Raw genomic sequence first — 26,696 nt, forward strand, 5'->3', positions numbered from 1 at the left:
CATGGTAACACTATCACAAAACGTTGTATTTATATTAGAAATTTAATATATTCAAAATAACATTTAATTTATTAATTATTATAAATAGGAGAAAAACAACATATCTTTAAAACCTACCTTTAAGACCTAACTTCAACGGGGAATCGATAGAAGCTCGTGCTGATAATGTGTTGTAAAATTAAGTAGAAAACGAGACCCAATGGGAACAGGGATATCGAAAAATATAATATACTATAAATATTTAAATATATAAAATAAATAACTAAAATTAGAAAATAAAAAATAGGATATGAAAAGAATAAATTGGCCCCAAATTATTTGGATTTCTCACCAATATACCCCTTTTACAAAATCCACAAAATGTCACTATTTATAGTCAATTTGGCAAGAGAAAGATGAATTACATGAACATTAATATTGTACAATCTGAAAATATATGGACAACACATGGAATAATGGACAAATGCTACTTGGTTCTTTGATTCTAAGGATAGGTATTTACTTTACATATTTATAATAAGTTTTTAATTTACATTGGCACTCTTAAAATTTCAGAAACTATACAATATCAAAAGTTTTGAATCTAAACTTGCAGCTTGAGATTTTGGTTTTTAAAAAATTTCTCATTCATCCGCTCTAATTATAAACTAGGATTATATGTTAATTAATGACCCGTTTGAATTGATTTAAGAAAAAAGTAATTAAAAAAAAAAAATTTTATTTAAACATTTTTGATAAAAATTGATTAAAATACATTTGAAAAACTATTTTTAGTGATTGCTAAATACTCCAATTTATCCTAAAATGACTTATTTTTTAAATCAAACACTTGAAAATGTATTCCAAACACACCTTAATCATAAATTGAGTAGTTTAAATTTTGTGTATATAACCAGAAATTTTCAACTTTTGACACTCTAAAATGTTTGATATCTCTTATTCAACCATAAATCTAGGCATAGAAACATAAATTAAAAACGTTTATTAAATACAAAATTATAAATAATATATTTGGAACAACTTTCTATATACTTAAAAAAAAATTTGCAAGCATTTAAAAAATCACTTCAAATAAGTCGAAAGTGTCAAAGAGGACCACTATATCAAATATATATATATATTTCATAAAATTATAAGTCTCATATCATAATTATCCATTTTTTATTAAAAAGAAACCTAATAAAAGAACTCTGACTCGAGGGGCAACTGAAACTAAGGTTGATCAAGGCGGAAAATCTCCAATTTCACTGGGATAGGGTCAAATCGGGGACCTCTTTAAGGTCCCCGACCCCGACCACGCCCTGATTAGATTTATATATATATATATATTAGGTATTTAACACTTTATATTTAACCTAGTTTTTAATTTAGCTCTATATAAACCCAACTAAAGTGTCTAAGCGCAAACCAAAGAGACTTTTAGAATTTGTGTGTGTGTGTGTTTTTTTAAAAGGTCTCCATGGGAAAACAGGGAACGGAGCCCCGTGGGGGCCTGTTTCCCCAACAGGGCCTGCCTTCAAATGACGGGGACGGGATCAGGGATGGGGGTAAATTCCCCCATCTGGGACAGGGGTGGGGAAGCCCTCCCTCCCTCAGCCCATTGTCAACACTAACTGAAACAAAAAGTTACTTATAATAATATAACCTATCCAACTAGGAAAATTAGCAACTCAACTTCTCCTTAACCTCTGACATTGAGGTTAATAGTATATATTTGATGCCAGTTGAGCTTTGCTTTTTTTTTTTTTTTTTTTTTTTTGCTAACATAATGTATAAATTGACCATAAAAGCTGAATGTTTAAAGGCTAAATTATACAAAATTCATTGGACTTTGTAATTTGTATAAAAAATATCCTTGAATTTTCAAAAGTTTCAAAATTATACTTAACTTTAAAAAAAGGTTTAAAATACCGTTACTTTTGAATAAAAACTATTAATTTTTTGTTTAAAAAATACTCTTAAACTTTAATAAGTTTAAAAAATACCCTTAAACTAAAAGGAAAGTTCGAAAATACCCTTATTGTTTATATATAAATAGAAACCGTTAGTACCCGTTGCATAAATACCTCTAAACTTTCAAAAGTTATATTAGTACCCTTGCTTAAAGATTACAAATAAAAATAAAAATAAAAATTAAAAATTAAAAATTAAAAATCCTCTTAGCGTTGATCTACCTTTATAGTTAGATTCGTTAGGTTATTCATTAGTAGTTGAACGTACGTTAATAGCAAAATATTTTCTTTTTGTATTTGACTATTTATAGTCTTTTGGAAAGTTTTAAAGGGGAGATTTTTACTTGTGGAGCTTTGTGAGATTTTATGATTTAATTTAAAGTTATGGTTTATATTTTATTGTGAAAAATTTGGTGTAAGAATTAAACATATGAAAGCAAAATAAGAGTATCGGTATGAAAAAAGATGATATCCATTTAATTTGTTTTAAACTTGGTTCTTTTCGAACTCAATAAAGCTTCAAACAAAGTAATCACTATACTAACAATAGGATATGCACTTTTTTTTTTTTTTGGGCAAGGTTAAATGCATGTTTAGGAGTTACTTTAAAATTATTAAAATCATTTTTTCATATTCAAAATCACTACATAACACATTTTAGTCATTAAAAAATATAAATTAGTTAATTCTTACTTTTGATTGCAAATTTCATATAATCTATATTGATTTTTTGAATGATTAAAAACAAGTTTTAGAGTTATTTTAAAAACACAAAAGTAATCTTAACTATTTTAAAATCACTTAGAGGTTGTTTAGATTGAGGTTTTCTTAATGCTCAGGAATTAAGGATGTCTGGAAATTATATGTCTAGGAATAAAATTACTGGAAATCAAGGATAACTATGTTTGGTTGTGCATGGGAAAACAATGTCTAAGAATAGTATGTGGAAATTAAAAAAACAATTGAGATTGTGAAAACAAGTCCATGAGGGTTTATGCCCAAAGTGGACAATATCATACCATTGTGGAGATAGTTTGAGGGTCTTGTTCCTATCAAGCATTTGTTGAAATGCCTTATCTGTTTGTTGGTGCTTCGAACAACCAAGTAGGGTTTAGAGTAGTGCGCTATATAAACTCTCTAACCCTAGAGGCATCGTTATGATGTAATTTTCTGAAAACATTCTTTCTAACAATACTATTCTCCTTCTACTCGTGGACATAGCTAACATAGTTAGTGAACCACGTATATCTGTGTGTCGATCTTCTCGTTCCTCTTTTTTGTGTTCTTTAATTGTTGATTTCGTAACAATACGATCGCTTAAATTATCTACACGATCGCTGAGTAATAAAACGTTATACGATCGCCTACCCAATGCTATATGATCGCCTACCAAATGCTATACGATCGCTTACCAAATGCTACACGATTGCTGAGCTCGGTTACACGATTGCTGAGTAACAAAATGCTATACGATCGCCTACCCAATGTTATACATCGTTTACCAAATGCTACACGATCGCTGAGCTCGGCTACACGATCGCTGAGCTCTGCTAGATGATCGTTGAGCTCTGCTAGACGATCGCTGAGTAACAAAATGTTATACGATCGCCTACCCAATGCTATACGATCGCCTACCAAATGCTACACGATCGCTTATTAAATGCTACACGATCGCTGAGTAACAAAATGATATACGATTTCACGGCTGGAAGGAAGGAAAATCGTGGTAGGAAGCGGAAGAAGAAATGAAAACCCACACTTCTCAATGGGTATGCAATTCCTTCATTTGTGTGGGAAAAAGATACCTAGGAATTGCCTTTTTCAAGATAAACAAACAAATCCCACCAACCAAACATGGGCTTCGTAAACTCATTCCCATTCCCATCCTCTTTTCCCTCCAACCAAACGGCCGGCATCCCGCAAAAATATTAATGAAACTTTTAAAAGTTCAATGATATTTGAAACGAGTACTGACAACTTGTGTTCATATACTGACAATAAGAGTATATTTGAAACTTTTTTTAAAGTTCAAAGATATTTTTGAAACCAAATACTTTTCCATCCCAAACTAACGACAATGATATTTTTAAATTGTTATTGAAAGTTTAAGGGTGTTTTCGAAACTTTTGAAAATTTAGAAGTATTTTTAATACAAATAAAAAATTTAGGAATATTTGTATAATTTATAATTTAAATAGATAAAATAATTATTAATTTAGAGGTTTAATTAATACAAAATTCAAAGTTTTAAGAATATAATAATAAGTGACTCGGCCGGCAGCGAGACAAGGAGATACAAAGGGCCAGTGGTACTGAGATGAAGCGGTCGGCAGAGCCAACAACTCACAATGTGCCTCATTTCACAACACTCAAAAATCTCATCCACCAACCATTCATCTTTGTCTTCATTTTCAGTCCCATCATCCCTTAAAATCAAACCAAATTAAAACAAATCCAACCCTCCTCCCCTAAAAAGGAACCCTAGAAACTACTTGCCCTTTCCTCGTGCACGAAAAACCGTGTAACAACGTAAATGATAAGTGCAGTTCAAGATGTATATAAGTTTTTTTCCCCTACAATATTACGGTCTACCACCATACGTTATTGGTTAGGAAATAAGCATTTAAGAATATTGTAAAACTCGTGAAATTAAAAAAAAAAAAAAAAAGTTTAAATGTTTGGTTCTTACTTTGAAATTTATTCAACTTTAATACTATTCATTTAAATGTCTAACTTTAATCACTATATTTTCAATACATCTTGAATTTAATTCTTCTACGTTATTATTATTATTATTTTTATCGAAATTGATAAATAATAATAATAATAATAATAATAATTTTTAGAATTATTTTAAAAAATAGTAAAATGAATCAAATATTTATAAAGATTACAAAATATCACTGCTTATCCGTGATAGACATTGATAGATTACTATTATCTATTACTAATAAGTATTGATAGATATCTACATTGATAGACATTGATTTATCTATATCTATCATTGATATACTGTGACATTGTACTATATTTGAAAATATTTTCAATAATATTACTATTTAAAAATTAAAGTGATATGTAAAAGTATATGACTAAAAATTTTCTTGGAACAACAATCTTGTGAAATTTTGGGGTCCTTGAGGAATGGGAGAACCTTAACCTTTTGCACTCATTTTTCTTTTCTCATTTCAATTTTTTATTCCAAAAGCGCTTTTAAACAAGTCCCCTTTCTCCTTTCTGCCATCGCCGCTCTTCTTTGCTTCTTTTATCTCCATTCCCTCTCTCGCAATTTTCCACTTTCGATCAGGCAGCTTTTCTCCGAGGTAAGCCATTGATTATATGTAAATTTGAAGGGCTACGATCAAAAAAACTTAGGGCTTCCACTCAAAATTAGTTTATTTTTTAATTATCGTGACACTCTTTAGGTTCACTAAATGTTTTAATTGAATAGTCGTTTGGGCTTCATGGACTTTAATACTATATTAGATAGGGGCACTTACAAATATAGCAACCATGCCCAAAGTATTAGGAGATACAATACAATACAAAATAATTTGTAGATAAAACAAAATTTAGATAGAGGCAATTACAAATTACTAATAAGAAAATTTATCGATTACAAAATCTATCACTAATCGATTTTGCTATATTTACAATAAAATGTTATTATGCACTTAACTACTAGACTTAAAAGTAATATTTGCTGCAATTATCCTATTAGATAATAGGAAATTTCAATTCAAAATCAGTTGTCTATGAATAAAGTAATTCGCGTATGTTAGAATTATTGTGAGATTCTAGATTTTATATTTGGCATTTTTGTCAATTATCCATCAATTTTCTAGCTGTCAAATTCAATTTTCCTATGTCATATCAATATAGATTCTAGTTTTATCTGTCCAACCATGAGAGCAAACACAAGGAACTGAGGGCAAAAATTCAGAACCACAGAGCTGTGTGGGTTAGCTGTAATTGGCAAATGATATTTCTGACATTTCTTTTTCTTGTCTTTTTGTACGTTTATTCATTTTTTAATTCTAAAAGATCATACCATAGAAACTGAAATTTCTGGATTTATTATGTTTTCATAGAATTATTAATACACCTTTTCATATTCAAAGTAATAATTATTATGCTTAACATTATGACTATTAATTATTAAAGTTTAGTTTGAGATCTTTACATTATGACTTTAGTTATTAAAGTTTAGTTTGAGCTTTGATGTATGTTTAAAAAAACTACTCTGACAACTATGATTCCTAAAAAAGAAGAAGAAGAAGAAGAAAGCTTTGTCCTTAAAAAAAAAAAGTTTTAGTTTGAAGTAAATTAAATCCTCTTAATTTGAGATCTTTTTGTATGAATTATAATAAAAATCGTGCGAATTAATATATGATTTAAAAATAATATAACCTATGATTTAGAGTTTGTTTGAATTGATTTATGGTACTTTAAAGACGTTTTTTATACTTAAAAAATCAATATACAAACGTATTTATGATCGTTTTGTTGAAAGGTTTTCTGCATGAAAATTGATTTAGATGCATACAAAATTCAGGTTTGTTTCATGCTTTTCAACACTTTGCCTTGGAATAAATTATTCCCAAGTGTTCTCATTTTTCACATACAAAGGTTTTTTATTCCATTTCCAAAACCGTGGATTTCTTTCCTTTCTCCGTCTCTTTTTAATTTTATATATAATTTCATTTTGAACATAGTTAATTACTTACTTAATTAATATTAATTTAACAAAATTAAAACAAATATTTATTTTAATAAATCAATAATAATTTATTAAAATATTTACTAACTTATTTTTATAATAAAATTTATTAAATGAATGCCTTTAATTTTTTTTCTACATAAACAATTAATTAATTAGTTAATGATATTTTAAATATATTTAATTAGTAAACTATAATTAGTTAAATTTAGCAAATACAAAAAATTATTTTCAATAACAATGATTAATTATTTTTTTTAATAATCAAAAAATTATTTATTGAGATTAATTGCAATTTGACATTTTTAATTAAACATATAAAACTTTTTAGTATTTATTTTACTAATATTCTTTATTTACATATCATATATTTTTTTTATCTATTTTTTACTTTTTATAATATATTGTTTATTAAAATATATTTTCTTATATCATGTAATTAAATAAAAATTACTATTATCAAACTTAATTAATTATAAAAATTATTAAGAATTAGATTATAATTAATATGACGTTGATTTAATATATTGCTTGTTTAATTGTAATTTTTATAATTAAAACTATTATTAATTATCAATTAATTAACTTTTATCAATATATTAAATGATATTTATTTTTTTAATTAATTGACCTATTACAATTATATGAAATCCTCTTACTTAATTTCATAAATTAAATATAACATAATTTTTGTTCATGAAGTTTGTATAGATTTCTCATGCACAACCAAATACAAGTCATTTTTTTATTCTCATACATCATATTCCCGATCTTCCTATTGCCAGACATCTATAAAATCCCAAACCAAACAACTCCTTAGGGTCTGTTTGGTAAGCAGTTAGATTCAATGAAAACATTATTGTATTTCATGTTTTTAGATATGTGTTTGGTAGTAGATTCATAAATTAAATTCAAATTTAAAATTTTTTCAAAATGTGTTTGATAATATATTTATAGACCACAAAACTAACTACAATTACACACTAAATATTAGGTTGACTACAAACTATTACTAATTAGTTTATGAACTTGTTTCATGTAAAAATGTTTGTTTAAAATATTATTTTGTAATATTATATAATATATAATATATTATATACTACATACTTTAATTTTAACAAAAACAAATTCTATATTTATTATTGTTTTTTTTAATATTTTCTAATATAAATATGCATTTGAAATTTTCAAATTCAAAATTTAATACACTCAAAACAGAAAATTTTTATTCTAAAATTTGCACCATTTGAATAAGAAATTTAGAAGCTTTTTTGAAAACATAATTTAGATAACCTCCCAAACACATATCCGATGAGTTCAATCTGTAAATTAATTATTATAATTCTCTTGTAATCAATTTCAAACCACCCCAAATCAAATGTGACATTTCTTTATTCATTTTTACAATAATACCCTCCAAGATACGAGGAGCTCTAGGTCGGTTAAGGTGTTCCGTCCGGCAACTACCACAAAGACAGTTTAGGCAAATGACTTGAAATGACGTTAGTACCCTCCAAGTATCATTTAATTTACATAATTTTTTATTATTATCTATCAAATCAACAAGACGTCGTCGTCTCATCTCTGCCCTACCGTTTCATGACTAGTCCACATGGACTCACCACGTAAGAACAATAATATCAAAATTGGGCCTCAAGAAATCTTGATTTATCTTTATGAATCATCAATATCTGTCAATTTCACTGCACTTTTGTAATTATATATTAATAATTAGGCAATTAAAAAATTTTCCAATTAAGAATTTAAAAATGATAATTGAGTTTTACAGGGGATATTTATTTATTTTTCTTAAAAGTGATTTATATTTTTGGCCAACCTAGTATAATTAATTAATGTTTCAAAGTAAAGTGGATAAAGTTTGAAGGTAAGAAAAATTACGATAGATATATATATATATATATGTAATTGCACATTTTGATATTGTAATGTTCATGCAGAGTCCCAATGGAACCGTTGGATAAACCAGCGCCGAAGGCCTCGCCACTCGCGCCATTTCCTCGGGACTCTCGAGGATCCTTAGAGGTTTTCAATCCCTCGTCCACTTACTCGTCCCGATCGATCAATTCCATTTCTCGGCCGAACCCAACGTGGCCCAATTGGGTCGAGCCACGTAGCAGTGCAGAATCGGACTCAACCAAACTCGCCGCTAAACCGGCGAGTAAAACCGGCGAGGAAATTACGTCATGGATGGCTTTCAAAGACTCAAACCCTTCACCACAACCCTCATCCCCACTCGCTCAGAAAACCATCTCGTCGATTTTCAGCGACAAATCGCCGTCGGGGAAGGCGAAATCGGCGGACGAAGTGGGTTCCGCCGCCCTACGCGCTGCCGAGTGGGGATTGGTACTGAAAACCGATACGGAAACTGGGAAGCCACAAGGCGTTGGAGTACGAACTTCCGGCGGCGATGAACCGAATACGAAACAGGAAACCTCGAGGAGGACTTCGAATAACACGGTGCGGAGTTCGGGCGACATGTCGGAAGAAGGGGGAAGAGAAAGGGGGATTCCGAGAGTGTCTGAAGATTTGAAAGACGCTCTGTCGACATTTCAACAAACATTTGTGGTTTCTGATGCTACGAAACCTGATTATCCGATTATGTATGCTAGTGCTGGATTTTTCAAGATGACTGGCTATACTTCCAAGGAAGTTATTGGAAGAAATTGGTGAGTTTTCTCTTTAACCCATTTTCAATTCCCACAATTTTTGCTGTTTCTGAGATTTTTGTTCGGTTTCAGATTGCTGGTTTTGAAACTAATACATGTTTATAGGAAAATCTCTATTGAATTCATCATTGTGCTTGTAGAATGAGGTGAATAATTATTTAATTGCAGAAGAATCAACCAATTTCTACTCGTTCTAATTGAAGTAAAGAATTGACAGTGGGAGGATTTGAAATACTAAGCCTCTTTCCTAACCATTTCGTTTGTGAAAATTGTCAGTTTCTTGTTTTTTAAAATTAAGCTTAAAGACTTTATCTCTAAATTTTTCCTTTCTGTTACCTACTTTTTATTGATAACTTAAAAAAATCAAGCTATATTTTAAAAATAAAAAATGTAAGCTTTATTTAATAACTATTTTGTTTTTTATCTTTGTTTTTTAAAATTAAACCTATGAACACCATTTCTATCTTCAAATTTCTTCATTTGTTATCTACTTTTCACCCATGGTTTAAAAAACCAAGCCAAATTTTGAGAAGTAAAATAAGTAGCTTTCAAAAGATTGTTTTTGTTTTAGAATTTGACTAAGAATTCAAGGTACTTAATAAATATGCAAATCATCATAAGAAATGTCAATGAAATAGATTTAATTTTCAAAAAAGAAAAAAATAAATGATTACCAAACGGGTCGGTAGTTTTTTGTTTTTAAAATTTGGCTAAGTAAAGATGACAATCATTTTAAGAAATGAAGTGAAAATAGATTTGAATTTCGAAAATAAAAAACAAAAAACAAAATAGTTACTAAACGGGAGTTATGGTCTCATTTGATACCAATCTGTTTATTTATTTATTTTTTTTTTAAAAAAATTATGCTTGTTTCTATCCGTTTTCCAATTATGTTTTTTACTCATGTATGAAAGAAATATTCCACTTTCTAGTTAAATTCTAAAAATGAAAGTCAAACATGTTTTTTAAAACTATTTTTTTTTTTAAGTTTCAAACTTGCAGTAAAAGTGGATATCAAAACTCAGTAATTCCTTTATAAATTTAGTTTTCAAAAATAAAAAAGATGGAACGGTTATCAAAGAGAAGTAGATGCTAAAATTATAAAAGGGTTATTTTGTTGGGTAACTTTTAAATCATTTCCTTTCCTTTAAAGAGGAATCATTCTTACTTGGACTTGAAATCAGATGAGTATATATCTTAAATATTTCCTTAGGTATTTTGTTCTTCAAGAATGTGTCGGTGATAGAAGAAACTGCTTAAATTAAACAAAAAAAAAACAAGCCTTAGAAGTTTGAATGTATTAAGATTTTAGTTTTGAAATGTGAGGATTAAATTAAATGAAATTAAATGGGAGCTGGGATTTGCAGTCGATTTTTACAGGGTGCAGATACAGACCCTGAAGATGTGGCTAAGATACGAGAAGCTTTACAAGCTGGGACAAGTTACTGTGGGAGGTTGTTGAATTACAAGAAAGACGGGACCCCTTTTTGGAACCTTCTTACTATTTCACCAATCAAAGATGATGATGGCAAAGTTCTTAAATTTATTGGGTCAGTTTCACATCTCCCTCTTTATATATGCTCCTCTTATCATTTTACCTTTTCCTTTTTCCTTCTGTCTTTGCCCTTCAATTCACTGCATTTTCTCCCTGTCTCATCTTTGATTTCGTACATTCATCGAGTGTCTAGATTAGCTTACGGGCACCTCGAGTAATCTCACGGGATAACTTATCTGACTCTACAACATTTGGGTGTCAAAGAAACTTGTAGGTTTTTAAATCATAGTTAGGTAGCCACCATGAATTGAACTCATTCCCTCTTGGCCTTTTATCAAACTCATTATGATATAAAATATTTTATTAGTAGTCTGAAGAAGTGGGTGTAATAATTCTATTTAAAGCGACTAATGTAAATTAAATATGAAAAATCATTACCTTGTCGGAATGAGTTAGTTTAAGAGTATGTTTGGAATGTTTGTCCAATCATTTAATCACTTAAAATCATCCTTTTTACGCTTAGAAGCACTTTTGGTTAACTTATAAGTTTAATTTTTGAACTTTAGAATTTGTATCTATTGATCATGTCAATTTTATGCCTAATAGGTCTTCCACAAATTTGAATTTAAAATTTATGTCTAATGGAACCTTAAACTTTCAATTGTGTGTTTACAAAGTTAGTGAATTTTAAAAAAAAATTGTATTTCTAAATTTGTAATTTTGAAAGGGTTAGGGACCAAACAAGCACAAAGCTCAAAGATGAGGGACTAAATTTGTAAGTACTTAGAGCGTCATTCCAAATAAGTTCTAATACTTTTTTAGACAAAGGGCATATCCAAATAGAGAGACAAAAATTTACGCATTGTTTCAATTGAGGACTAATTGGTAATTTTCATAGGGTTTTGAAGTGATATAGCTATAAAAGGTTGGGACAAGATATGGACATGAATTCACGAGAGTGTACTTTAGAGTTTTAGAGAGTGAGAAATGAACTCAATTATGGAAAAAATAATTCCAAAGCCATGAAATAAGGAAGCACTAGTGAGTAGGATATGATCTATGTCTGATGAAGGGGAAGATTTTGGCATATGGGCAATAGCCAAAATCCAAGGTAGCTTTTGATGAAAGAGTGTGATCTGTGTTAAAACTTTAAAAGAAATAAAAATAAAAAATAATAATAATAAAAGAAACATATCACATGATGAACTAGAAGTAGGTATTTTCCCAAGTCCCTCTAATAATTAATTATCAACCAACTTTTTCATTTAATTTGTATATTGTCCATTTGGGGTGCCTGTCTTTGTCCATCTTGGTTACTGATTCAATGCTTGATTTTGATGGAATGTGGGCCTCTCTTTTTTCTCTCCTCTCATGTTAAATCTTCACCCTCTGATCTTTTCTGGACTGTGATTGATAATGGAACAGAATGTTGGGTAAGTGAATTTATGTGCAGATAATGAGATGCTTATCTTTTTTTACATTTTCTTCAGTTAGAAAACCTCATTTGATGTTGATGGTGTTTTTTTAGGTCATGTTCGATAATTATTTTAACTTTATTTTTTCATTTTTTAAATTTATGATGATTTTCTCTCAATTTTTTTTCGTGGGTTTTATTTTTGTTAAAGAAACGTTTGGATTCTTAGATGAAGTTTAAAAACAAAAATGAGTTTTTAAAAACTGTTTTTTTAGTTTTTAAAACTGAGATTGGTTTTTTAAAACATTGATAGAAAATAGACAATGTAATGTAGGAATTTAAAGGTGAAAGTAGAGTTTATAGGCTTTATTTTTAAAAACAAAAAATAAAAAGTTATCAAATGGAGGGTTTTAGTTTTTTTTTTTTTTTTTATAAAAAAAATTAATACTTGTTTTCTCTCCATTTTTTTACCATCATTTTCTTTTCATTTTTCTTGAAGAAATATTCAAGTTCCTAGCCAAATTTGAAAAATAACACTAAGTTCTTTAAACTAACATTTTTTTATATAGAAAATATCAAATCTATCCGAGAAAACTTAAAAGTTAAAAGGACTACATTTGTAATTTGAAAATTTCTATTTTTTTTTAGGGAAATTATTTTAAATGATCTGTTGAAAATATTTACAAATAATAACAAAATATCACAATTTATCTGCGACTATCTATCGTACACAGATAGACACAAATAGTGATATATCATTTTGCTATATTTGTAAATATTTTGATTTATTTTTCTATATTTGAAAACGTCATCATTTTCATGTATATGGTGATGTGGCAGAATGCAAGTGGAGGTGAGCAAACACACAGAGGGATTCAAAGATAAGATGGTCCGTCCCAATGGGTTGCCAGAATCCTTGATTCGTTATGATGGTATGCCATTCTTATTGCTCTTCTTTTTCTCCTCTCTTCCCTTCATTATTTCTTTTGGGTCCCCATTATTTTAATTCTTCCAACCCATCTTATTTAATTTGATGTTTATAGGTAGCTCATTTCGTAAATATATCTCAAAATTAATAATAATGATAATAAAATTTTGACAACTTTTTTTTTTTTTTTTTTTTTTTTTTTGCCTTTTGAATTAGCTACTTATTCCCTCATTAATTATGGCTTTTAAATCTTTTGATTCTATCCCAATTGAGAGAGAATATGAACCAATGGCGGAACCTTCCAATTCCGGTGTGATATTTTTACATGAATGTCTTTGGAACTTCAATATGGACAGAATGTGTCACGCTCATTTTCAGTAATATTTGGCTGTTATTTTTATTGATATTTTCACCCAATTGTTTAAAAAAAAAAAAAAAAAAAATTTGACGGTAGGGGTGTAGATGGGTTGGGTTGAAGGTGTTTGTTGAACCAACCCAAAATTCGGGTTGGTTGGGTTGGCAACCCAAAAAACTCAAATAAAATCTCCAATCCAATCCAACCTGGGTTAGGTTGGGTTGTTGGATTATAATTTATTTTTTTTATTCTTAATTAAAAATATTTAAATTTATCTACCTAATTACTAAAATCTCATAGAAATCAAATATTAAATACCAAATATCTATAATATTTATTACAAACTTTAAACAAAGACAAATATCATAATAAATTTAAAAGAAAAATGTTAAAAATCCACAAACTAGCCAATACAAAATAATTAAACTTTAAACAAAGAGAAACATATATATATATATAATTCGGGTTGAGTTGGGTGAACTCAAATTCTTTCTAGACATGCCCTACCCAATTCAACCCAACAAAAATAGAAAAAGTTTAATCCAATTCAACTTAACCTTTACATCTTGGATTGGATAGTTTGAGTTCTCGGATCATTTGAATACTCCTAATTGATGGTAGATTTAGTTTTTTTTATTTTTTATTTTTTTTTTATTTTTTATTTTTTAAATACAGTGAAACTGTCCTAAATTTTTTGTTAATATTAGGATGAAATGTTTAATGAAAAATACTTATCAAAGTACTCAAAAAATAAAACAAAAGAATATTTGTCGAATTATATAGTAAAATAATTCTATATTATCGAACGTAGCACAACTGAGATAATATATGTAATTTTGTAAAATATTGGAAGTTTGAATGCCCTACCCTACTTATTATTGAATTCATGGAGTTATTTTAGTAGTTCTAAAATATTTGTAACCATTTATCTTATTATTAAATAAATGTAAATACTCCTCTTAAAGCAACTCCTTAAAATTTCTACTAGTGGTTAAGACTATAGTCATTCATCATCTTAGATAATAATACTATTTTCTTTTATAGTTTCATTCAATTTTCGTGTTAAATAACTATTTCATTTTTTTATTTTTGATTGTTTAATATTTATCTTATTTTTCTTAATTTCTTACATCGATTTGTTTATTTTTAAGTAAAAGAGTTGAATTCGTAGTTAAATTTTAAATGCAAAATTACTTTTTAGAAACTATTTGTTTTAATGTGTTGTTTGGTAACTATTTAATTTTTTATTTTTGCTTTTGAAGATAAAGCCTATATAGACACTACTTCCACCTCCAATTTTTTTATTTTGTTATTTACTTTTTACCAATGACTTTAAAAACCAAGCAAAAATTTGAAAACTAAAAAAATATCTTTTAAAAATTCGATTTTATTTTTGGAATTTGGATAAGAAGCCAATCATTGTAGTTAAGATATATGCAAATCATTGTAAAAAATTGGGGAGAAATAAGCTTAATTTTCAAAAATCGAAAACAAAAAACGTAATGGTTACCAGTCGGAGCCTTAGTTTTTAAAATTTGGCTTGGTTTTTGAAAATTGGTCAAAGGTAGTTTATAAATTAAGAAATTTAGAGGTGTAACATGTGTTTATGGGCTTAATTTTCAAAAACAAAAACAAAAAACCAAATTGATACCAAATAGGTTTAATTTGTTTGAACTAAAAAATAGAGAGACTTGCAAATACAATAATCAAGTCCCTAGTATTTGTAGATATAGTAAAATGCAAAAAATTGTAATTACAACAAAATTTAAATTTAGCTTTCAAAATCTATTATTGATATATTATATTATTAATAGGAGTCTATTAATAATAGCGTCACTAATAGATAGGTATTACTTTATTTGTCATATTTTAAAATTGTTACTATAAACTTAATGATTGTCCTAAAAGTGCATTACGATCGCCCTAACAAAATATTCGAAGTTGGATTTACATTTGGGTAATTATGTTACAGCCCGTCAAAAGGAGATGGCTACCAGTTCGGTAACGGAGCTTGTGCAAGCGGTGAAAAGGCCTCGGGCTCTAAGTGAATCTATGAACCGCCGGTTGTTTAGAAAATCAGGCGGTGGTGGTGGCGGCGACAACGATGACGACAGATATGAAACCACTATGGTTAGGCGAAAGTCGGAGAGTGCAGCACCTGCAGCTGGTCGAAAATCACAGGGAGGAAGTAGAAGGTCGATGCAGCGTATCAATGAGCTGCCGGAGAAAAAACCCAAAAAGTCTAGCCGTCGTTCATTTATGGGGTACGGTTTATACATTTATTTTTATTTTTGTTTTTCCATAAAATAATATATGTTTTCTATTCATTTGGTAGGTCATATAACTTATAATCCCATAATCACCATTATTTTAGAAAAACTTATAATTACCATTTTCTAAGTGTAATTATTTTAAATGGTAAAATTGTTTGAAAATATTTTCAAATATAGCAAAATGACATTGTTTATTAATGTAACTATAGATTGCAATAAACATCTATTACTAACACTCATAGATGTTGATAAACATTGATAGACGCGATCTATCACTGATACACAGTGACATTTTACTAAATTTATAAATAAGTTAACTCATTTTCTTTTATTTGAAAATAACTATTTTTTTAATAATAAAAGTTGTACTATTTTTTAAAAAAAATATATAATACTTAATTAATAAAAGGTATCCGACAATAAGTGAGCATAACTCAACTAACATATTAATGTGTTAATGACAATAAATTTGTGGTTCGAACCAATATTCAAAATTAGTCTTGCACTTCAAATAAATCTTAAAATAGTCCCTCTCCTCTTATTGTTTACTCTTTTTTTTCTTTTTTAAAAAATCTCTACTATAGTTCCTCTATCATTTTTGACAACTTACAAACAAGTGTCATGTATTGTAGCAAAATTATTATTATTATTATTGGGTCAGTTTTGATAAAATTTAATTTCAAATGACTAATTTTAAGATTTATTAAAAGTATAGGAATTAAATTTGAACATTTTTTTAACGTTCAAGGAGCTAAAATAGAATAAAATGTAAAATTCAGGGGTCTAAATGTTATTTTAGCCAATAAAAATATAAATAAAAAGCAAAGGCATTAATAATATGTTAATGGTGTAGTCCATCATTACTTGTACTTAGGAGTGATCATTGAAACTACTAAAATTGAACCGAAACCGAATTAATGTGGTTCGATTCGGTTTGATATATTTTCAAATTGAATTATTGCGGTTCGATATGATTTAAATCTGAAAACCAATTTAAAATCGAACCAAACCGATTTTTAAATAAATATATTAAAAAACTATATATATATAATTTCAAAAATATGAAAAAGCAAAAAAATTTAAAAAAACAAAAAAACCATGAAACCAAATCAAACATGCGGTTCAGTTTGGTTTCAGAAAATACATTTTTTAAAATTCACGATTCGGTTCGATTGGAACCCAAACCGTATCGTGAACACCATACTTGTACTATTTGAAATTGAAATGATCAAATGAGTTTGTGTACTTGAGGCCAGATTATAAGTGCTTATTAATTAAATTTATAAGTACCATCTAGCAACTATTGGGATTTTTTAAAAATAAATAAATAAATAAGAATAATGATTTTTTTTACTATTTTTTTTTTGACATTAAATGTTTTTTTTTTCCATAAGAGGAGTGAAATCTGTAGTAAAGAAATTTGGGAAGAAACAAACCCAAGTTTTAAAAACAAAAAATAAAAAACTACAACTATATCAAACGGAATAGTAGATACTTAAATTAGTAAATTGTTAACTGTTATTTTATCTTTATGTGTAAGTATACATTGTGTGTATAGACTAAAATTTCCTAAATTTTATATTTGAAGTAATTTGTTATATATTTTAGGGTAAGTATCAGTTTCTAACCCTTGAACTTTGGGGTTTATATCAATTTAAACTTTAAACTAATAATTGTATCAATTTAAACCTTGAATAAGGTTGTATCAATTTAAACTATGTATCAATTTAAATCTCAAACTAATAATTGTATCCATTTAAACCCTGAACTTTCATAAATATATCAATTTAAACCCCGAATTTTTATAAGTGTATTTTAATAAAACATAATGAAGGGTTTAAATTGATGCAATTAAGAAAGTTCAGGGTTTAAATTGATACAATTATTAGTTTGACATTTAAATTGATACAATTTCCAGAGTTCAAAGTTTAAATTGATATAATTATAAGTTTAGGGTTTAAAATGATACACCTTCCAAAGTTTAGGAGTATAAATTGATATCCATCCTAAATTTTAATAAAACATATTATTTGTTCATTTCAAGAATTTTGAAGAAAGTTGATGTTGATGAAACCCTGGACAGTCATTATGGGATGGAAACCCTGGACAGTCTTGATATCTGTGGGCCTTGGTCTTGTTGGGCTTTATTTTATCTCATGAATTTCCTTTAATTTTTTTAAATATATATATATATTGAAAAAGAGTCGTGTAATACGAAAATCAATAGTTTTTGCGGGCCTTTTATTATTATTATTTTTTATCAAGTCATTCATTTTTATAATAGTTATTAAGTCATCTATCATTACCTTAGATTTAATGATAACAATAACAATAATAATAATAATAATAATAAATACACATATATTTGATTTCTTTAGTTGGTTTAGAAATAATTGAAGGAAATGTTTGAGATTTAAGTTTTTGTTTTTAATTAAAATAATTATCATAAGTAAATAATAACGGGGGGGATTTTATAAAAATCTAGTAACAGACAGATTTGGTTTAATGGTTTACAAACTAACTAATAATAAGTTTCATACCATTCATTTTATTTATCACACCTCAAAAATTGTCTACATAATTTTAAACTTTTACTAAATCAAAGATAATTTAAGTAATAGTAATATTAAATAAATTACTTTATGGGGAATTAATCATCCAAAACTGATTCTGAATTCAAGTCTTTTACCTTATTAAAGATAACTTGTTCATAATTAAAATGGTATGTTAGTGAGTTTAATTGGCCTGCACAGATATCTCTCATTAAATACAAATCTAGACTTGAAAGTTTCTCAGATGATCTCTTCTTATGATTAAGGATTATGAGGAAAAGTCAATCAAATGTTGAAAGCTTCGACATTGAAGAGGGTTCCGATGATGATAACGAGACCGATGACGATGTTAGACCAGATAGTGTCGACGACAAAGTAAGGCAAAGGGAAATGAGGAAGGGTATTGATTTAGCTACTACTCTTGAACGTATAGAGAAAAACTTTGTCATTACTGATCCTAGATTGCCTGACAATCCCATTGTAAGATTCTTACTTCAACTCTTAACATGTTGGTTTTAAGTAACATATGAGGAATGAAAAGTATTATGGAAGTTAATTGTTTATTATCCATATTCAGATATTTGCATCCGATAGCTTCCTGGAGCTAACCGAGTACAGTAGAGAAGAAATCTTGGGAAGAAACTGCAGGCATGCTCAAACTTCTTCTTCACTTTAGATTGCTTCTCAAATGATTTGAATCATATAGCTATGCAAATTATAGTTGAATGAGCCTTACAATATCTGTTATTATTCTGGATGTTGTAGATTTCTGCAAGGTCCTGAAACCGATCGAGCAACTGTCAAGAAAATAAGAGATGCAATCGACAACCAAACAGAAGTTACAGTGCAGCTTATTAACTACACAAAAAGCGGTATGCTTATTCTTTCTGTGAATTCGATAATTACTGTGATGTTTGTTTGAAGGTCATGTATGACTTTTCTTTGTCTTATTGAATCTCAATTCAGGCAAGAAGTTTTGGAACCTGTTTCATCTACAACCTATGCGTGACCAGAAGGTACCCTTCTCTTAAGATGAGATTCTAAATGATGCTGACTCGTTAACTTTTGATATATATCTCGTATCGTATGGATTTCAAGAGGCTATTTTATGAATAAAATGGCTGTAGTTTTGAGCTGAAATAGATAAGTTATTGCTTTTGCAAACAGGGTGAAGTCCAGTATTTTATTGGAGTACAACTTGACGGTAGTCAACATGTGGAACCGCTAAGCAATTGCATATCGGAAAATACTGCAAAGGAGGGCGAAAAATTGGTCGGTTGTTTCTAATATGAACCTCATCTTGGTTTATGATTCTCGGCATTTTATATATAGTTTTGCACATGAAAATACTCTATGTTGAAGAATGGCATGTATTTCATTGAACTAAAGAGCCATTTTATGTTGTTGCTCAATGTCCACTGCCAGATAAAAGAAACTGCAGAAAATGTTGATATGGCAGCCAGAGAACTTCCTGATGCCAATTTGGTATGATGAATCCTTTATCCATCTCTTGCAACAATTTGAAGTTTCTTTTTCTCACGAAGAAATCTCTGCAACCTACAGACACCAGAAGATTTATGGGCAAATCATTCTAAGATGGTTCAACCAAAACCTCACAGAAAGGATAGTCCTTCTTGGAAAGCCATCCAGAAGGTATATTCATTTTACTTTGTTCTCTTTGCCTGAATTATTTTACCTTCAAACCTTAAATACTTTCAAAAAGTCCTTGGAGCCGAGCCCTCTTGCAACCAGATTCGTATGTCCTCCCAGTCCTAGATTTTTACACATAAATTCAATATGCTTATACTTGATGCTCTAGTTTTTTACATAAAATATATATAAGGAACCAAGAAAGATGAATAGCCGGTGGCAATCTGTTTGCGGTGTTTTTAATGCGGCTCATTGCATAATCTGTTGAATTTGCACTATCGTCAGTTTTGTTATTCTCTTCTGCTACAGATTTTAGACGGTGGAGAACAGATAGGACTGAAACATTTCAGGCCAGTGAAGCCTTTGGGATCTGGTGATACTGGCAGGTTTGTGTTGTTTCTTTCCCATTTTTATCGGTTGTGTTCAGAATGGATCGCTGTTATTTTGTCCGAGTGGTTTAGTCTATAATATCGAACAAAGCCGTGTATCAATAGCAAGCACAAATCACTATTTTATTTGTTTACAATGTTGGCTGCAGCGTGCACTTGGTAGAACTGTGTGGGACTGATCAATATTTTGCAATGAAGGCAATGGATAAGGGTGTCATGCTCAACCGCAACAAGGTTTTGAAATATTTTGATTTATTCATCAATGTTTTCCCTTGGTTCATATTAGAAGTTCCGTTACATTTCACTTTACACAGTGTGCATTCGGAAGTGTCATAATATGTTATAGAAGAACTTGAAAGAAATCTAGGATTTGGAAGTGGTCGGGGTGATGTTGAGGAAAATGTTCTCTTTTAATGCTTCACTTGATAAGCAAAGTATTTAGAATTTTAGCTATGGATTTCTTCTACTTTGTTTAGGAACATTTTTCTGTTTTGCTGGGCAGGTGCATAGAGCTTGCGCCGAGAGAGAAATACTTGACATGTTGGATCATCCTTTTCTTCCTGCACTATACGCTTCGTTTCAGGTTAGGAAGTTATATATATGCAGAAAAATTAATATATATTGGCTTTTCTTATTTACCGAAATGTTCGAAAACATCAACAGTGGATAGAACAGCTTCTTTTAGCTGTTAAAACTAAACAGACTGTTGACAAACTAAACAGACTGTTGACTGACTTCTTTATTTACCTTCTCATGTGTTATTTATGGTCTACTAAATTAGATTCTAAAATTTGAGCTACTTTGCAGACAAAAACACATGTTTGTCTTATAACTGATTACTGTCCTGGTGGAGAACTCTTTCTGCTTTTGGACAGACAACCCACAAAGGTCATAAAGGAAGATGCTGTCAGGTAAATTAACCAAAGCTTGGCATTCTATAACATTTCATTTATGAACCAAAAGTTGGGATTTAAATTTATATTTATTTCCTCACTATTTATATTTGGCTAAGAATTTAAATGTAAAGATGAAAATTATTGTAAAAAAAAAGTGAGAAAACAAGCACGTTATTTTTCAAAAACAAAAAACAAAAAACGAGGCCTTAGAAATTTGCTGACAAAAAAATTACGTTGCATCTTCGATAGGTTTTATGCTGCTGAAGTTGTTGTTGCATTGGAGTATCTCCATTGTCAAGGTAACGTCATGTTTGTGATCGAGAAGGCGATAAAGTGAACCTTCAAGTTTCTTGCTCTGAATTAATCTATGTCCTTTCAGGGATAATTTACCGGGATCTAAAGCCTGAGAATGTTCTACTCCAAAGCAACGGACACGTTGCCTTGACGGATTTTGACTTGTCATGTTTGACTTCTTGTAAACCTCAGGTATCCCAAATGTTTTAGACATAAGTTATCAAGCATCTAACATTATCAATAATCTTTGAAGGATATAAAGTTTTCATTTACAAGTTATAGGACTTCTCTTGATGTGAATTCTGCAACTCTTCAGCTTTTGCTTCCAACAGCAAATGAGAAGAAAAAGCAATCAAGAGCTCAACAGGCTCCGATCTTTATGGCTGAACCTATGCGAGCATCGAACTCCTTCGTCGGAACTGAAGAGTACATAGCACCGGTTTGTACTTGCAGACGCTTTTCCATTAATAAGATAAGATGATAACTATTTAATTCACAAACTTCGACTCGAAACAACAAATACTATACCTTTTTTTTTTTTTTCTTTTGTAGGAAATCATTACTGGGGCTGGCCATACTAGTGCAGTGGACTGGTGGGCTTTGGGTAATTTTCATTATTGTCTTTTCTGATTGAAAATATTTGAGGATTATATTTTTGTTTTTATTTTCTTAATCATGTTTCTTTATTTTTCATAATTCAGGTATCCTTCTATATGAAATGCTTTATGGATACACACCCTTTAGAGGGAAGACAAGGCAAAAGACATTTGCCAACATTCTCCACAAGGATCTTAAATTTCCTAGAAGTATATCGGTAAATAAATAATCTCCTTTTACGAAGAAAATTTTGTTATTTACTCACAATTAATACATTTAGTTTAAAAATCTTTTATGTTCTTATGTATATACAAATCTAAGATATGAAAACTTTCAAATGCTGTGTTTCAGGCTAGTCTCAATGCAAAGCAGTTAATCTTTAGGTTATTGCATAGAGACCCCAAAAACCGATTAGGTTCTCGAGAAGGAGCTAGTGAAATCAAACGACATCCTTTCTTCCGAGGCGTCAATTGGGCGCTCGTTCGTTGCATGGTAAACTAGAAACTCAATCTCAAAAGACCTCTTACTTTCTGCTGATGAATCTTGGATCTCTTATCCATGTTCATAGAGATGCTTTATTTCCTAACATATCTGATTATTTTTCAGAATCCTCCCGAGCTTGAAGCACCTCTTTTCCAGGCTACCGATGCCGAAAAAGATGCTAATAAAGCATCAGATTTTGATATAAAAGAACTTGAACTCAGTGTTTTCTGATCATAAGTTTGTTTGTTGGTTCTGGCTTGCATTCACAAAGAAATGGCTGTCTTCAAATAATTCTTTTATGGTTCATTTGTTTTGATCAAAATCACCTTCCTAGTTCTGCAGCATTGTGGAGCGTTCCAAGCTTGTGAAATTTTTTTAGGATTCAAAGCTTTATTATTATTATTTTTTTTAGTGTTTATTTAATCTTTCCCAATGTAATAAGAATGTTGTAATGTAATGGTGGTTGGTGAAATAGTCTCTTAGCTCTGCTTGTTTTTTAAAATTTTGTTCTGTCGTGGGTTATTATTATTATTATTTTAGTTTTTAATTGTCATATGTTGGCATTTTTTTTTGTGTGTGTATTTTTTTAATGTTATTTTGCCCCTCCAAAATACAAAATAATTAATAAAAATCTTTTTCTTTTGTTTTTTTTTATACAATATGAGATATGGATACATGAACTTTACATATCAACATTTACTAGTTATTTTAGTAGTTTGTAATATATATATTTGACAACATGAGAGGTGGGAGTGAGAAATTGAACCCCTAAACTTTAAGTTGATAGTGGAGGTTAGTTAATATAATATTAAATTTATTTTTATCCATAAACTTTAGCTTTTGTGTTAATTGGTGATTTAACATAATATTAGAGGAGGTGGTTCAAGAGGTCAAGTGTTCCAATTTCTACGATGTTATTTTCTCCCTATTAATATTGATTTTTATTTGTTAGGTCTTTTACATATTTCAAGTCTACAAGTGAGAATGTTATATGATATAATCTTAAATTTACCTTCACTCAGTTTAAGCTTTTGGGTAAATAGGTGATTTATTCGTAAAAGTTGTATGTTAGTTGAATTATGTTTATTTTGGCAGTTTGTAAGATAACTTTTATTCTTCATTGCTTTTTACAAATTTCTTGTTTTTTCCGCAATCTCCACCACACATACAAATGGTCAAAATTGACGGGAGGTTTGTCAAATCCCTCCACCCTTATTGTACAAAAAAAAAAAAAAAAAAAATCTATTGAAGTGGTTTAGTGGGAATCGTAGACAAAAGTGTTGTTGATTCAGATGGAAAAAGTTCTAGAGGAGATTTGAAAAACCTATGAACTCGAAGGACCGTTGATGTCAAATGAGCTTATTGTCGATGATGGCTCTTGAGAGAGTGTTTATTTTTTATTTTTTATTTTTTTAATGTTTTTCCTCACTTCGTCTCTGGTTGGTTGTTCTATGGTTCCTTTAAAAAAAAAAACGTGGTCAAAATCTAAACAAAGTCAATGTCTAATGTTGCTACCTTAGTATTTGCAATTTAATTCACACAAAACCCACAATTATTTCGAATCCAATACTCGATGCAAGTTAGACAAAATGTACAAAACATAGACAAATTTAACATTCCTAAAAATACTCCCCTTAAATCTAGCAATATTTTTTTCGCCTATTTATCACATAAAACACAATAGAATTGAGGAAAACCCAACCACAAGAAAATATGAGAATAACTTTTTTATATATAAAACCTAAATTACTTGATTGGTAAAGTTGGCTAAGATCAGAATTCACTCATGATTGTCAATTCAAGTATATTTTTATTGATAAAACATCAACTATCATTTCATAAACGTAATAAATTATGAACACAAATTTTTCTAGATAAATATGCTAATCCTATAAACTTGCGTTTGGGATTCATTGAAAAATAATGCACCCAATGAAACTTGAACTAGATATTTATGAGCCCAAAATTTCGAGTAGAATTTATGATTTCGGTAATATCTTATTTGTTTTTAGTCTTTTCATGAAAACGAAATAAAACATTATCTGAAATAATTTTTTAAATGAAATTCTTATCCATTTCTCATTTCTAGTTTTAATCACTTTTTTTTTTTTTTTTTATTAAAAAAACTTATCAAATAATTGTATCAACAAAAAATGTGGACAAAAGTTTTGTTTTGGAATATTAATTCCATTGTGATAGAATTTGACAACTTTTTTTTTTTTTTTTTTTTTGAGTAGGCCCTAATAGGGGTATTCGTGACTTTTCAGCTACAAATAGTCCCAAAAACAATACTTTTTAAAAAGAGCCATTTTTCGAATTGAAAATTAGAAGGGTGCAATGCAAAATTTTCAATTTCTCCAAAAATTTAGGGAGTTGGGAATTAGGGTTCAGTTTAATAAAGGGTAATAAAGTCTTTTCGTCGATAAAAAAAGGTCCTATAAATTAAATTGTTGTCATAAAACTATTTCCCCCCCTTCAAATTTGTGTAATTTTATTTGTTGGCAAATTTTCTCCTTTTCTCTTAAACCCTAACAACGACAGTGGGGGGCGATGAAGACCGTCACCGGAAGTGTCGTTTCTTCGAAGCCGATCTCTATCTCCAAAGCGGCGTCCACCCTCTCCTCCTTCCTCTCCGTCGACAATGGCGCTTCACAAGCGCTATGTGCCTACCTGAGGCGCGCCTCCGCCTCTTTCAACGAGTTAAAGCAGCTCCACAAGGAGCTGAAGTCTTCGCGTTCCGTTCGGAAGCACCTGCATCACGGATCCGAGGTCTCAAACGAGTTAGAGGCTGCCTTAGATAATTCTTATCGGGTTGAAGACGGCGAGAAGAAAAAATCTTCAGTCTCTGAGAGGAAGAAGCGGCCAGAGAGTAGGAATAAGCCGAGTGCTAGAGTTCAATCTGAGGATGAGCGGATATGGAAAACAACAATGGAAAACGGTGGGAATGGTAAACTCGAGGATGTTTTAGGTGAAGATGGAAAGAGAAAGGGTGGCGAATTGAAGATTGAAATTGAAGATAAACCTAACCGAAAAGTTGAGATGGATGTGGAATCAAGTGATAGAGATAAGGGAGTAGTAGCAGTTGAGAAAAAGAGAAAAAAGCACAAGAAAAAGAACGAGGATAAGCATGGTAACATTGAAGACGATGAACGTGATTCTGGAGCCAGGCTAAGTCATAATAAATCGCAAAATAGTGATAATAATGGCAACATTGAAGCTTCTGGGGAGTTCGTTGAGAACAACGTAGCAAGGGAAAAAGTTGAAAAGAAACATGAGGACAAGAAGAGTTTGGGTGATGAGAAGGATCAAGTAAAGACTGAAGTTCAGAGAAGAAGAGACATCGAGGAGGAAAAGGGGATAAATAAGGATAATGATGATGGAACAGATATTGTTGATCTGTCGACCAAGAAGAAGAAGAAGAAGAAGAAGAAGAAAAGGGAAGAAGATGTTGATGATTTTCAAAATAACAGTGGAGGAGCTATGGTGAACGATGAAATGCCAGTTTCAAATAGCAAAGAGTTGAAAAGGAAAGATAGGAAAAAGAGGAAGAATCGAGAGTTAGGAGAAGAAGGGGGTGATGATGTGTCGGAAGAGAAACAGGGTACGAAGAGAAGAAAAGGAAATTTATGAGAGAAGAAAGGATGAACTCTTAACTATTCTTCTGGATGATTATTCATCAGAAGAAGTATTTGTATTGAAAGATTCCATAGGCTCACAGTTTTATGAAAAGTCTGTTAAATCCAAAGCTTCTGTTTACTAATTGCGATCAACGGAAATTGTTTGATGGTTCATATCATCCTTCTATTTTGATTCTTTTATACCAAAGCATTATCCACTGTTTGGGAAGCTAAATTTGTGTTCATTCTTGAGAAAATTTGAAATTAGGACTATTTGATTAATGAAATCTTCTTGTGTTCTTGATTATTTTGCCAATCTGTTTGAATGAGTAAGCCTATTGATCTCTGATGTTTATAGGGAAGAAGAACTGTGTGACAGGCATATATATTCAAA

At 29.8% G+C, this 26,696-nt stretch overlaps 2 protein-coding genes across 2 annotated transcripts; both read left to right on the plus strand.

Annotated features, from left to right (window-relative positions):
- The first annotated feature begins 8,630 nt into the window (after positions 1-8,630).
- On the plus strand, positions 8,631-23,187 carry LOC120088303 (phototropin-1). The gene is made up of 22 exons (XM_039045503.1): positions 8,631-9,359; positions 10,727-10,909; positions 13,109-13,200; positions 15,524-15,815; positions 18,643-18,856; positions 18,954-19,024; positions 19,142-19,248; positions 19,343-19,392; positions 19,544-19,648; positions 19,802-19,861; positions 19,940-20,029; positions 20,336-20,412; positions 20,565-20,649; positions 20,918-20,998; positions 21,223-21,326; positions 21,561-21,610; positions 21,691-21,797; positions 21,922-22,044; positions 22,158-22,209; positions 22,307-22,419; positions 22,554-22,694; positions 22,809-23,187. The coding sequence occupies exons 1-22, from the start codon at positions 8,638-8,640 to the stop codon at positions 22,914-22,916; spliced, it is 3,027 nt and encodes a 1,008-aa protein (XP_038901431.1). The 5' UTR covers positions 8,631-8,637; the 3' UTR covers positions 22,917-23,187.
- Positions 23,188-25,147: 1,960 nt separating this feature from the next.
- LOC120089472 (probable xyloglucan galactosyltransferase GT11) lies at positions 25,148-26,476 on the plus strand. Its single transcript, XM_039046954.1, has one exon. The coding sequence runs from the start codon at positions 25,236-25,238 to the stop codon at positions 26,313-26,315; it is 1,080 nt and encodes a 359-aa protein (XP_038902882.1). The 5' UTR covers positions 25,148-25,235; the 3' UTR covers positions 26,316-26,476.
- The last annotated feature ends 220 nt before the right edge of the window (positions 26,477-26,696 follow it).

Source organism: Benincasa hispida, chromosome 10, assembly GCF_009727055.1.
Source record: "Benincasa hispida cultivar B227 chromosome 10, ASM972705v1, whole genome shotgun sequence".
In the NCBI taxonomy this organism is placed as follows: Eukaryota; Viridiplantae; Streptophyta; class Magnoliopsida; order Cucurbitales; family Cucurbitaceae; genus Benincasa; species Benincasa hispida.

Bases quoted from the DNA above. Each gene is read 5' to 3' on its own strand.
- LOC120088303 (XM_039045503.1), top strand. From the start codon at position 8,638: ATGGAACCGTTGGATAAACCAGCGCCGAAGGCCTCGCCACTCGCGCCA. The intron at 19,025-19,141 runs GCATGCTCAAAC...TGGATGTTGTAG, and splicing joins ATCTTGGGAAGAAACTGCAG to ATTTCTGCAAGGTCCTGAAA. The intron at 19,393-19,543 runs GTACCCTTCTCT...TTTTGCAAACAG, and splicing joins AACCTATGCGTGACCAGAAG to GGTGAAGTCCAGTATTTTAT.
- LOC120089472 (XM_039046954.1), top strand. From the start codon at position 25,236: ATGAAGACCGTCACCGGAAGTGTCGTTTCTTCGAAGCCGATCTCTATC.